The sequence below is a fragment of the Diadema antillarum genome, unplaced genomic scaffold, assembly GCF_040938485.1.
Source record: "Diadema antillarum isolate AM-2024a unplaced genomic scaffold, OU_Dant_1.0 seq00000520_RagTag, whole genome shotgun sequence".
Taxonomy (NCBI): Eukaryota; Metazoa; Echinodermata; class Echinoidea; order Diadematoida; family Diadematidae; genus Diadema; species Diadema antillarum.
The window spans coordinates 21681-36507 of NW_027271472.1; the positions used below are offsets into that span (position 1 = coordinate 21681).

Here is a 14827-nt window from a genome sequence, read left to right on the forward strand (position 1 = left end):
TATTGGCAACACATTTTAGAACTTGGAATTTCCAGTTTTTTTCTCCAATTGGTATGGTAATTTTGCAATTTTTTCTCTGACTTGTGCAGATGTCATTAATGAATCTGTAATTCCATCCAACATTCCTCCAATATCAGATTTGCGGTGAAATTCAATAATAAATGTGACAAAGACAATTAAGATAATGATAATTTGCGCTGCAAAATTTCCCCAAGTACTAGACGGGTTCAAGCATAACATGATAATCATGTGCAACTCATAACGACACACAATGTCATTTACAAACAGGACGATAAAGTAGTAGAATGAAGAAGCAGAGCTGTAACAGCACCTATTTAAGATTCATTGCGCATAAGAGATATTGTTATTAAAAAATTATGTTACATTACTTCCAGACTGGTGTAATCTTGTTCGAAATCACCCCCAAAATTTCCGTATTCGTAACCTACAGACTGATCAGTACACTGTGAGAGGATGCTCAAATCTCATTTATATCCCTGATTCTAATTTCTCATATATTGTATATATGCGTATGCCATGTGTATATGTAGATGAACATAATATGTAATTTTTTTTTTCATGTTGCTATTGACGTTGAGCGAAATCAGGTGCTACGCGACCCATCCCTCTTTTTCAATGTATCTTTGTACGCTGAGTTCTCCTAGCTGCTCTCAGCATCAAATAAAACGAGAAGCACCGCTGCTGTTATGGTATGTAGTATGTGAAGATCGCATGTATTCTGTTTAAACTTGTTAGCTGTGTGATCTGATAATGTGTTTGCACCGGTCGTCACCGACACGTCACTTCACGTCATAATTACCGTTTTGCAAACACCACTCGCGCACGCAAGCAACCATTGGACGAGAGTCTCAACGTCACCTGTTGCAAACACATCATGAAGGTCCAAAATCGGTAGATCAATTCCCAACAAAGTCCCTTCTCATGAAGCATGACACTGAATCCGGAACTATTTTCAGTCCTATTGGTAGTGCTGATGTGGAAAGATGTATGATAACAAACCAAACCACAACAACGGAATGTAGGATCGTCGTTGAACGTCCTTCTCTTGCTGATCATGCGCCAGCGATATTAGTGAGCACGCGCCTTTGTTTGTTTTTAGAGGAGCAATAGGCGTTCACGCTATAAGGTATCCGGCCACCTCGTGCACGACCACATTTTTGTTTTCAAGTTGCTGTATATAGCTGCTGTAGTGGGGAATCGTGCCGCGGGGTCACAGGCAAACAGATACAAGACCGGGTATAAGATACGCTTAAAAGCAGCGCGCCAGAGAACGCTTGTCAATTTTGTCGGAAACTTTCCAAAACTTGGAGAGGAATAGATGTTATCTTCAGAAGTTGTTACAATTTGTCACTTATGTGTTAACACTGATTACCGACATAATGTCATTTGGAAACTGAGCAATAATGTTTGGATTGACTGATTGCGATCTTGGTTTTGTTTCGTTTTGTTTCGTTATTTCATTTCCACCACATATGATTACAACATTTGAATAGACATAATGATACAACAATGCAATAAAAAACAAAGACTGAAGCATAATACATAATACAGTTTCATAATTTCGAGACAAGTACCTCAAAAATGGTTGGAAATGGAATGGACTGCGGAAAAGCAGAGCTGGTAGTCCGCTAAAAACTGTATTACAAAACTGATTAAACGAGGCAAGAAAGGAAAGTAAGACAGAAACGACGTACACGCATACAGACACATTAATACACACGAGACAGCTCTCTTGTAATGAGTAAGTAAGGGTAGAATGTGAGTAAGGGTAGAATGAATAACAGAGAGAGATTACCTTCACAGTGGACAGAGAAAAGGGAGAGGGAAGAGGAAGAGGATGGGTCAAAACCAGGGGCCCGTTTCATAAAACTTGTCATCAGTGACAACTGTTACATTTCTATGACAAATTTACTCTCAGCCAATCAGATGCAAGGATTTCAGTAGCTTATTACATCTATGACAACTTGTCACTGATGACAAGTTTTATGAAACGGGCCCCAGGACACGTGAAAATAAAGGAGTGTAAAATGGAGTTGTGGTAAGCGATAAAAAATTATAAAAATTAAACTAAAATCTAGGCTTACACAAATATAATATAAATGGTTTATCAATACTTTAAAACCTCGCTTTCATGTACGCATATTCGCAATAGACAATAATACAGATTTCAGGCAGTGATGAACTACAATCGGAAAGAAATCAGAAAACAATACTCACGTAATTTTTCAATGGGGTAACATCTAACCATGACCATCATTTGTGATCAATTGTTATATACCGAATTTAAATCGATGATTTCAATCACAGATCACAGAAGTCCCAGATCAGATCATCAAGTCAGTAACGAGAAAAGCAAACTTTCCCACATCTATTCCATTTGTTTTTGTATGTCTTTAAGATAACACACAGACGTATTTATTCATTCTATGTAGTAACAATTCTGATATCTCACATTTGGTGTTAGCCATTTCATCTCCCAGCGGTTACGGAGCAGTGGCGCTGGTCATCTTTCATTATTATTTCAACTTCCTTGTCTGACTTCCCTTCTTTTTCCATAGCAATTCTACTGATGTTGAATGTTTAGTTTGGCAACAGCACGCAATACAAAATCTAAATCTAAATCAGTTTCCCCCCACTGCAATAATTGTGCTAGTTACAAATCTCGAATACCACCAAATGTCCGGATGATTTGGAGTCAGCGGTGCTCCCCCACCACCACCTCACATTTTCCATTGCCTGCTCTGACCGACGGCGGTTTACGGGGATGTTCTTATATCAGATTGCTTTGGAGGTACATCATGTTTACATCTATATAGCAGTGACTTGTTTTAGTGATGTCGCCTTTAGTTTTCTGACCTTTACAAGCAAAAATGTGAATTTTAGAAGGATCATTTGTATACGCTCTCCTACGTCGCCTACACAAACGACGTAATGGTGAAAGGATATCTTCTTGGGGCGCTGTCCACGTTGAGTCGTCTTATTACGTCATAATCAATGGTTGAGGGACAAGATGGGGGAAATCCCCTATGAAAATGTCAAAGTGTGTTTCACCCATCAGTTTAGATGTAAACTATGGAAATGTCCCCCCCCCCCTCCCCATCCCTTGATGGACAATGGTGATTCACGTTGTCAGGGGATACGGTAATATTGTGCTACGTGAGAATAAACGTTAATTAATACTCGTTTCTCTTACGTTCATTTCAATTGCCATTATAGATTATATAGGGGCGAAAGTAATGTTGAAATGAATTCCAGTTCATTTCAGTTCAGTTTAGCATGGTACCATCAATACAATATCGGATGCAGTTCGCACATCATGCACATTGATAGGAACGTTCATAACGTTCATAAATGCTTCGATTGGCAATACATTACGATGCAGCTATCATGGCTATAAACCTATTTCTGCGCGAGACATTGGATCGTGAATAAAACTCTAACGTGGCATTTTCGATGTACTAAAAAACATTTAAAGGGCAATTCCATACCATGATTAGGCAGTACTATAACTCTTTTTGTGCTTTTGATTGCCGTTTGGGACAAAAAGTTACAGCATTTGTACACACTGTCCAAAGTCCTTGGCATAGAAAGGGGTATATAGAGAGAGTGTATCAGAAAACCAGGATGGCAGCATTTTTCGTCGTATCCCTAGGACCTGAAATGAGGCAGCTGTGGAGTGTGCTGAAAAATTTCCTAAAATCTGTAATATCAGTCGCTCTCACCTGCTCATGAGAGAAGTGATGACGTCATCATCACGCACGTCTGCCACTGAACTGCACACTAATAGTCTTCACTGAGTTCGTTACCTATCTGACATGAAACTAAAGAATAATTACGCTGTTTTCTTGTCATTATTACATGATAATTATGTAATATAGCAACGATGGGTTAAAATCATCGACCAGAAAAATCATTTCGATATTTGTGTGCGTGTGTGTGTTTAAGCAACTTCGAGAGTTGCGAGGTGATGCAGTTACCGCCTCTATTAGTTTGCTTGTATTTGACGAAAACTGTGAAACTTTGTAATTTCATTTCTTTCTTATTTTGTGTCATATTTTGATGAAACTTCTAAAATTTCGATAGTCTGGCTTTACTCCATTTCAATAAGTTGATTTGAGCATGGCGTGTAATGCTACTTTAACAGGCAAATGAATGTGAAGTCGATGGATTTTTGTCGATGTGCGTTCGACGACGATGATGAAAGTTTGGGCCGTTCCCTCAGTCTCTTGTTAATGGATGCATGAAACCCGTTCAGCCGCCTTGTAATGCAATTATTGTATAGCCTCGTCCAAGCTTTGGAAACAAAATAAATGCAAAAATGTCGCTCCTATATGAGCATGATCTGCTACCCACAGTCATTAGCATGTTTAGTGCACAACGCGACTTCGATTTCCTCGCAAAGTGTGCATCTGGATGAAGCAACAACAGAAACGAGAGCATGGCCCAGTTTTTTCCATAACAAAAAAAAATGAAATCATAAAAAATATGACAGAGCTTGAATTTGCAAACTTGTGTGCCTGTGTGTATGTGTGTGCGTGTGTGTGCGTGTGTGTGTGTGTGTGTGTGTGTGTGTGTGTGGATTTGCATGTTCATGAGAGGCGGTTGAGTGGAGTATCGATCGTAAAATAATGCGTTTGCGCTTATACGTTGCCAGATCAAATATGTCTGCCAATATTACGGTGTGATTAAGGCTGTATGATACTCTTCAGTCATGTTTGTTGTTGTTGAAGTCGCAATGTCTACGCCTTGTAATAAGTATTACTCTCTAGCTCCCGTACCCTGTACAAAGATTGTGACGTAAGTGTGACGTAAACAAGTGATGCGCTGGTGCCAATACTTGATAATTATCTACAATATGAAGGCAAATACTCAAAATACAATATCAATGTCATTTGATTATATGCTTCAAAGAAATAAGAAAGAGTAGGCTATAAAAAAGTAGCATACATCGCTTTGTTGTATGACCTACAGAAAGGTGGTAATATACCTGATTCGTCAAGTCGTAAGAAACAAGATGCTTCATTTTCATGTAAGTGTGAGATATCTTGGTAAATACAAGCTGAAACACATTGAAGTAGAAACTTTTCGGATAATACCTCATATGAAGCACCAACTCCTGTACTAGCTTCGTGCGTGTCACGTAAGAAGAATGCAAACAAGAAAATAGACATACAAACCGTTTAAGAAGACTCGACGGAACTTATTATGGCTTACACCGAAGCCATCAAAAAAAGAGGAAGCAAAACAAAACGAAATAAAACAAAAACGGATGAACCTAGAGAGTTCAAGAGCAGATGTGGGTGTTATTCTTTGCAATAAAATGTTGTATGGCTGTGAAAATGACAATGAAATTCCCAGCTAAAAACGGCACAAAAACAAACATGCGTGTATATACCCACACAATCATGCACGCGCAACTTTAAACCACACAAACCATCCCTATAAAGACGCTCCCTTGACATACAAGACATAAGTAATCTTCTTCCAAGCCTTTGGTCTTATCAGCCGTTCATGTAACGCCGACTAAACCCATCACTGCGTGTCTACCCCAGTCAGTCTCCAATTATACCTTCCAGGGTCTCCGACTGACAGCCGTCTATTCGCAACATCCGGAAATTAATTCGATTTGTGACTTCAAGTTTCTTGTGATTTCACCCGAACGGGGGAAGGGGGATGGGGGTGGGAGAGATATAAGCCTCAGCAAGCATTACCCTTCCGCGGTGACAGTCAATAATATCAAACCAACGGAGTTTTCTTTCATTCTTGTTTTATTTTAAAAAAAATAAACAGACACGGAATATGTGCCGAAAAATTTGTTCAGAAGAACATCCGTGCTTAATTTTCAGCTCAATGACTCAAAATATGACAATATGTACACATGGTTATCTTTGCATGGGCGTGATATCTTCAAGACAAATATCTATAGATTACTGTGCGCCGAAGTGCATTCTGGATTCAAGACACGCTCTCCATTCGTTGACAGCGCTTGTCAGTGGAGGTGAGCGAAAGCTGTAGCTGCATTCTGTATGTCATTTACAGTTTTGACAATATTATCGCATAAACAAAAAAGACATGCACATTCCCGCTTACAGTATTTATTCTCGTTTTAAATGTTCTTTTCTCACTATTATTATTGTTATTATTGTTCTTGTTATTTTTACGTTTTTATTATTATTATTATTATTAGTATTACTACTACTACTACTACTACTACTATAATTGTTATTATTATCATTATTATTATTATTATTATTATTATTATTATTATTATTATTATTTATACTACTACTATACTACTACTACTACTACTATAATTGTTATTATTGTTATTATTATTATTACTACTACTACTACTATAATTGTTATTATTATTATTATTATTATTATTATCATTATTATTATTATTATCATTAATATTACACTGTACTTATCACTTATTTGGCATTTCAACATGAAATACAAGGAGAAAATCATATTACATGATATAAAGATTGTGGTGATTCTAGGTGCATGCTGCTGGTTGCCAGGGGAGGAAAAGGCAAACTTAATCACCTAAACTCGAGGCCTTCCTCCCCGACCAGTGCATGCACCCAGAAACAGCTATATCAGTGTAAAATAATCATAAACAATATTGATGAAACACACGATAACATGAAATATATATACAACACTTCAAATACAAAGAGGTGCAAATACAAATGGACCTACAAAATACCATCGGCAGCTTTGAAGTCTGCTTTTTTCCTCTCTCGTGGAATGACCCTAGCACTAGTGGCTGCACAGTTTGGTGCCTTTGTATTGGTAGTCACGGCAGTTTTCGAGTTTGAAGAGGTGAAAAGTTTCAGGAGGAGGAGGAGGAGGAGGAGAGAAAGAGGGGGTGATGGTGGTGGTGGTGGTGGTGGTAATGGTGGTGGTGGTGGTGGTGGTGATGGTGGTAGTGGTGGTGGTGGTGGTGGTGATGGTGGTGGTGGTAGCTGCTTGTATATAGTGATCATCCTGGCTTCAGTGTCAAACTTAATCCCAAGGTTGAGTAAATGAAAGTTTGTCGTGAAATAAACTTTATTTATCGTGTTTGTTCGATAATTTCAAAAAAGTAATAGTTCCTTTTTTCTATGTTATAGACAGATCATTGTATAGGAGAAATACATAAACAGTATTTGACAAAAAGGGATAGCATCCTGGACATTGCACCGAGAGGAAAAAAAATGAGCTCAAACATGAGTGAATGATTATTGCGGTTTCTTTCTTTTTTCGCGTAACCACACGTTCTGTCTCAGGTTATGTGATATTTAAGAATTTTGTGGGCTGCATACCAAACCAGTCAGCTTCTTTTTTTTTGTATTCTTTTTGTTCGAGCTCGTTATCAACCACCAGACAACCCACTACGTTGTTATGGCAACCTGATTTCCAGAGGTCATTCGCTCTTGAGAATAGAAATTCTAAAGCCAGAACATAAAGAGAGAACGTCCACCTCAAATTGAGAATTCCCTCTCTAATTCCGTCGAAATTAGAAAGCGATATGTCATTCGATTCCGGCGGTTCCTCGATGTTGTTGTTGGTTCTTTTTTTTTTTTTTTTTTGGTCTTTTGTATTGGTGCAATGACAACGTATGAACGGCAGACAGACAGCATTGTACTTCATAAGTTAAGAGTAAAAGGTCAAAACGTAACACACATACAAATGTAATCGATAGTAGTATGTGTATGTACAGATTATATACACATTATGAACATCATGAATATGCAATTACATATAACTGTTTATATGAAGCTATATATACATATGAATATCATATACATATATACATCAAGTATATTTAATTCAATTCGATTAGATTTTATTGTCCATTACCTCTGTATATATATGTTTATATGAAATATGAATATGTAGTATCTATATACATGTATATATACATATGATATATATATATATATATATATATATATATATATATATATATACATACATATATTTCCATTATGCAGTCTATTCTTTAAGACTGTCTTCATCTTTGCTTATTGTGCACTGCATCCTTCCTGGCCATTACTGGATATCTCCGATGCATTGATTTTGTCTAAACGTTCATCCAATGTGTCCACTGACGGTCCCACGTCATTGAGCTCTCGTCCACGAGACCAGCCCCCCATAGCTCCTTCATCGGGTTTCTATACTAATGCTCCTTCAATGGCCCATTAGTGCCCCTGCACACGTCACCGTGGTATAAGTTTACGATCATCGCCATTTCAACGGCAGACACAATACTAATATCGACTCACAATAAAAAAAAAAATTATATCACGTGTGCTAATTTATTGCGCTCGTACCGCTTACACGCAGTTTCCCTATGTAGATGTGTTATTATTACTATCATTGTCGGAACATGAAAGTCCGTACGCAGGGGGTGTGACAATCGTGTAAAAAGATAACAAACAGTTCATGTTTACTTGAACCTTAACCTAAACCACTCCACGGAGTGAATTTGGCGCATTATAAATTATATCAATTATTATAATTATATATAATAGACTGAAATAAATCATTCGAGATTTCCCTAGAACTTTCTTTAATACCAAGGGGTTCGTTTCATATGACATAGCAATGCATGCAAACTGGATACCTGGTACATGTATTCACTGCACCGCGCGTTCCAGATGGTACTATTAATTCAGTGTAATTAGTACCATGCACGTCCTCACTCAAAAGGTATCCATAAATTCGAACTCACTATAAAAAAGGTCTATCTGTCCAGGGTATAGAAGACTATTGATCTTTATCACTGTCTGTGTAAAATGTTTATATAGGCCATAGTCTGAACTTCGTGATGTCACTCCTGTGTTAACCCTTTCTGTACAATGGGCATCAGACAGTGTGTACAATACTATAGGGTTTTCTGTGTAAATCTGCACTCAAAACATTCAAAGGGTTAATCACACGAATGTGAGCCATCATGAGTGTGTCTTATAACACCCCTCCCCTCATTCAAAAGGGGGGGGGGGAGGGGGTGGAGAGGAGAGAGAGAAAGAGAGACTGTGGTTTTCATGTTTGGTTCTGACATCGTAGAGTAACATGGGAAGAGACAATACTACATTCTTTGCAAATATTGACAGACTGAGGAAGTGTTCGTTGATGGAAGGATTATCAGTTGGGTCAATGTTGATGAAAATAATTTATTATTCAATATTTGAAACATCGACTAAAACGGTAGACTCCATCCTGGACATGCTGAATGCAATATGTCCCCGACGCACATTGTATATCACAGACAAGATGATATCAAAGTAACTTTTAAAGAAACTTTGGTGTGACTTAGCACCATAATAAGGGGGAGATACATGGATCAGTAGTGAAGAAGAGAAAGACGGAGGGAGTGGGGGGCAGGGTGGGAGGGAATGAAAGCTATAACTTAGGATTTCAATATTTCAAAACTGAAAAGTTACAGCGAAATATCAAGTCTCCTAAAGGAATCGAGACATGTTGAACTTCAGCAGTTCAGTAGCACTAGTGAATGCATGTCCATTCAAACTTTAAGTGACGCATTAGTCATATTGGTTAATCATGAGACCCCTGTTCAAATCCTCTTGCAGCAGTGGTCAGTGTTTGTGTTTCTATAAGCTACTTTGACATCGTTGCCTTTGTCCTTATGAGGGGACTTTTAAAGCCTTTGGTTCCCTTGTAGCTTGCTTTTAATGTATCCACTGTTTCTTCAGAGGCCAACTTACAAACAACTTTCGTAATTATAGCTCAGAGGCAGTTTGTTATGTGTGTACTTTCATTATTAATTCAGGGTAAGTCGGTACTGGCCGTAATGTGGAAAAGGCCATTGTGATACTATTTATAGAAAAAATAGAAAAAAAAACCTGTGGCCCTACTGGTTCAACAGACAGTTCGGACCAGTAGAAAAAATGGGTTAGTATAATGGTATTTACGACACTCTTTTTTTCTCCCTTTATTTTTAACTGTAGGTGCCTTCACTGTGGTGCCTCTTTCTGGAGTGTTCAACAAATACAACGACTACTTCATGAGAATGAGTCCGAATACGAGCACCAACCCGTGGTTGGAGGATTTCCTGGAGAAGTACGGTCTCTGCGAGGACGATGCGACCGTCAATGGCACCTGCGCGTCGAGGTCATTCGAAGGCGTCGAAGGGCTCGACAACCCCGTGCACGAAACAATCGTCATGGACTGCGTCCTCGCTTTTGCCAACGCCTTGCACGACATGCAAGTGACTCTGTGTGGTGACCCGAACCTGGGGTTGTGCGAGGCGATGCAGCAATCTAACGGGACTGTTCTAAGAAACGCACTCCTGAAAACAAAGTTCGTAAGTCCAGTGAATGGCGACCTTGAGTTCATGCCAAACGGAGACATGGGAGGGCGCTATAGTATCAGGAATCTACAGCTGGTGGAGCCGGGGAAATATGAATTTCTTCATGTCGGCACGTGGGTTGATTCAGCTCAGGAGAAACTGACAATTACCACAACCATTCCCTGGTACCTGACGGGTAACTCCACCCTTTGGGATAACACCACTGGAGACCCACAGTCGGTGTGCAGCACGCCGTGTGACACCGGCGAGAAGCGGACAGTGCTGCCAGAAAACCCCTGCTGCTGGTCCTGTACTCCATGTCAGACCAGCGAGATAGTCATTAACAACGGCACGGTGTGCGATTCGTGCATCAAGGCGGAAGAGAATACCTACGGCTGGCCCGACGAGCTGAGGACGGGGTGCGTCCCTCTTAGTCCAGCAGTCAACAATGCCTGGGTGACCGCCATCGTCATCCTGTCCGCTTTCGGCCTCTTCGGAACCATCTTAACCATCGCCATCTACGTCCACAACCGAGAGAAGCCGCTGATCAAGGCATCAAGTCGAGAGTTGAGCTACATCATCTTCACCGGTCTCGTCCTCGCCTTCCTTACCTCCATGCTCTTCGGCATCAAACCCAACCCGGGTGTCTGCGCCCTGCGGAGGATCGGCTCACCAGTCGCTCTCTCCCTCATCTATGTCTCCATAGCAACGAAGACCATACGCCTGTACAGAATTTTTAGGGCGGGGTTGAAATCCGCCAGGAGACCGCGGTTTATAAGTCCAACATCACAAGTCACCTTAACTCTTGTCATCTGTATAGTTCCGGTAAGTCTGTTCCCTTTTTGATTTTTTTTTTCAGAGATATCAGTCGTATCGTTAGATATTCCCTGCAGTTTCCTTGAAGAAGAAGTAATAATAAGTATAAAATCATGTTTCATTAAACCGACTGTCATGCCGCCAAACCTTAGGGAAAGGTTTGTATGTCAAAATCAGTTTTTTGTCAGGTGTCAAGTAAAAAGAAATTGTAAGACATCAGGGGGATAAAACTGCACAACCTGCGAAATGTTGTCATGTTCATGGTCTTTCCGAATTGAACTCTGCCTTGAAAAACGATTCGAGTTTACATCAAACAATTAACAAAACTATGGAAGGGTAATAGGTGCGCGCTTTCTCTGTGCCTTGCTGTCCCTATAGTATAATCCCTTAAGTTAGCACAAACGTGTGCCGCTCTCTCACACAAGTCAATGCAATCGTCCACGTTGAGTCGGATTCATTAAGAGAAAGATCAAAACACCGATTGAGAAGAGCGAGAGTGCATGTGGGACGAAAGTCAAGATGAAGTCTGGATGATGTTTAGGAATCTGTCATCCCTCGCTGAACTCGGTCCTCGGCGTTCGTTCACCAGAGATGACCGCCTATCTCTGGATGAAACCCAAATCCAGCGATCCTCATCTCCCGCAACTCTGCTTTATACTCTAGTTCCATCAGATGCGGTGTCAATCGAAAATGAGACGCCTGGGCGTATCGGTTTCAGCTCTGTGTATGATTGCGCGGGACTCTACTATTGTCTCTTGGCACAGTGGTTGGAATCGTCCTTCGGCCTAATTCAAAGGCTTTAAGGGATTGACCACGAAGACTTCGAGTGGGCGGTGACCAGTACAATATGAATGAGGGAAGACAAACTATCTGTCTCTCCCTCTCTCTCCCCCTGCCGTTTCCTCTTTTTTTTTTCTCTGTCCCTTCTCCTCCTCCTCCTCTCTATCTACTTCTTACACACACAAAAAAAAAGAAAGATGCAGAAACGCATACATTACGTAGTCACAAGAAGACACATATACCACATACGAACAAACATTTCCATCATCATCCACGACTGTCCACGGAGGCTATGTAACGTCATTTCTTGTTTATTAGCCGATACAGTATTATTTATTTACACTTCATCTTAGCCGAGGTCTAATAATTGGAAAAACCTGATGACGATGCTTCGTTTGGAATGTTGCACTGTTTTAATCGGAAGAAGAGACTGCGACATTCACAATTTGATCCGATCGTGATATGTGTACGCGAGTTGATTTTGTTTATCCATTGTGTTTGGAGAGATAAATCTTGACTCCTGTTCCCAAATAGCGTTGACGTTAATCATGTTAACCTTCGTTTATTCTTTTAAATAATTCTGATTATGTCCAGCCCTGGAATAAGTTTGCTTTGTCTGGGTTCTTTTGCGAGGCTGTTACCAGTGATTTTGCTGGTTTTACAGGGCATTCAACAGGTTTTCGCAGGAAGTGACTAATGCGTGATTTTTGTTTCTGTGTATTCCAGGGTACTGAGAGTTTAAACAAGTCAGATTTCTAGGCGACAGTTTGCTAGCATGATTAATGCACAAAGTCTGCGCTTAACTTTTAGTCTCGGCAGTTGTGTCTATGGTACCTTCAACATTGAACGCCTTGGGGTGTGAAGAATGGTTTCGGTGCACATACGGCAAAGAATATTTGCCAGGGAGTGAAGATGGTGCACATATTTCCCTTACTAGGAAGTAAACCCATAAAAGCCATCGAAACACTCGCCATCTATCATGACTATGGAATCAAACCCTCATCTATGATCGCGCATAGAAACAAAGCTCATAAAATATCAAATGAAGTGATATACTTTATCCAGATCCATTAGAAATAATCACATATTAACATGTCTCTCCATCTCTTTTTAAATCCCCAGGTGGTGTGGGCAACTGCCTGGTTTATTCTCATTCCTCCGGCGGTGGAGATCACCATGCCAGACCCCAACGAGCCAAAGATCGAGTTGGCGTGTGACGAGAGCGACATCGAGGTAATCGGGACGATCACGTGGGAGATCTGCCTCATCATGGTCTGCTGCGTCTTCGCCTTCGTCACGCGAAAGCTTCCGGAGAACTACAACGAGTCGCGTTTCATCACCTTCTGCGTCTTCAGCAGTCTCGTGGTCTTCTCCTCCTTCGCACCCGCCTTCTTTACCACGAGGGAGGCCGTCTACAAGGCTAGCTACAGCGCGCTAGGTCTCATCATCAATGGAACCGTCACGCTCATGTGCCTTTTTGTCGTGAAGATTTACGCGCTCTACTTCGTGGACGAGCGCGAGCTGAACATCTTCACTCAGAGCAGGACTCGAAGCAACACGAGAACGAACTCCATGATCAACGTCCACACGAGTGAGGGTAGCATCCCACCTGCCAATCCGACTTCCCCGTCGGGCCCGCAGGTCAATCACGGCTTCAAAACGGAAGCCGCGGACAAGCGAGATGTGGAAGCTGAGAATTTAAATCACAGTAGTAACAATAACAATCGCCTCTCGCTTCCGCCAATTCAAACCAGCCAAACCATGGAAGTCGTTGGCCGCGTGAACCACAGCAGCGAACTCCAGACATTCGAAAGAGATGTTGGTAGGAGCAGAAGCAGCAGCAAGAACTCCGTCGGCGGGAGCGGACGTGGAGCCAGCGGTAGCCTGATGACCAGGCTACGCGGGAACTCCTCGCGAGTTGGCGATACAGGCGCGTCCCGTGTTGAGCAAAGTCTCGACAGGCGACAGGAAGTTAGTTCCATGCATACCAAAGGAGATGAGAGTGGGAAGCACCACGCTCTGGGACAGCTCCAACGATTTTCTGCGGACAGCGACAGCTCGCAGGGCGATGACCACCGCGTCCTCCTTAATGTCAAAAAAGCGCACAGGGAGGCCGTATCGTGAACCCAATGTCGAGAACACTAACCAATGCACAAAATGTCTTGACACGGTCTACGTAGTGTCACAGTTTTATTACATTGCACGCAGGAGCTTCCTTTTGTTAATCATTGTCTTGAAAGGTGTCATGGGTCCTAGTTAACATTCCTTGTACAAATCATCAAGATACCGCCCAAGGAGGTTTCCAGGTTGTTCATGATTTGATGATCTCGACAAAGTCTCAGCATTTAACGTGTTTTGTAGTATGTTACGTCCGTCCAAAGACAAATCTGAGACCTGTTGAAATGAGTTACTGCTGTTATTGTTCTGCGTTAATACCAAATAGTGCATTCTTTTATAATGGCATGGAATCGAATGCTTTACTGCTTACATGATTCATATTCCTCTTGACGTTGATTCAATTAGTGGTAATAACACAAGTCTCTCTCTCCTTCCTTCTCCATCTCTTTATCTATCTCTCTATCTATCTATCCATCTGTCTGTCTATTCATCTCTATCTATCTATCTATCTATCTACCTGTCTATCTATCTATCTATCTATCTATCTATCTCTATCTCTATCTCTATCTATCTCCATCTATCTATCTATCTATTTCCAATCTATCTATCTATCTATCTATCTATCTATCTATCTATTTATCTATCTATCTCTATTTCTATCTACCTGTCTATAACATCAATCCATATCTATCTATCTATCTATCTCTCTCTTTCTCTCTCTCTCTTTCACACACAAATAAAAACGCAGCTTATACGATACTTATCCCAAATATTTGGCTGAAGATGGAT

At 40.7% G+C, this 14827-nt stretch overlaps 1 protein-coding gene across 1 annotated transcript; it reads left to right on the forward strand.

Moving 5' to 3' along the window:
• The first annotated feature begins 10024 nt into the window (after positions 1–10024).
• On the forward strand, positions 10025–14044 carry LOC139734269 (metabotropic glutamate receptor 2-like). The gene is made up of 2 exons (XM_071645065.1): positions 10025–11149; positions 13043–14044. Exons 1-2 carry the CDS (start codon positions 10040–10042, stop codon positions 14042–14044), a joined length of 2112 nt encoding a protein of 703 aa, XP_071501166.1. The 5' UTR covers positions 10025–10039.
• The last annotated feature ends 783 nt before the right edge of the window (positions 14045–14827 follow it).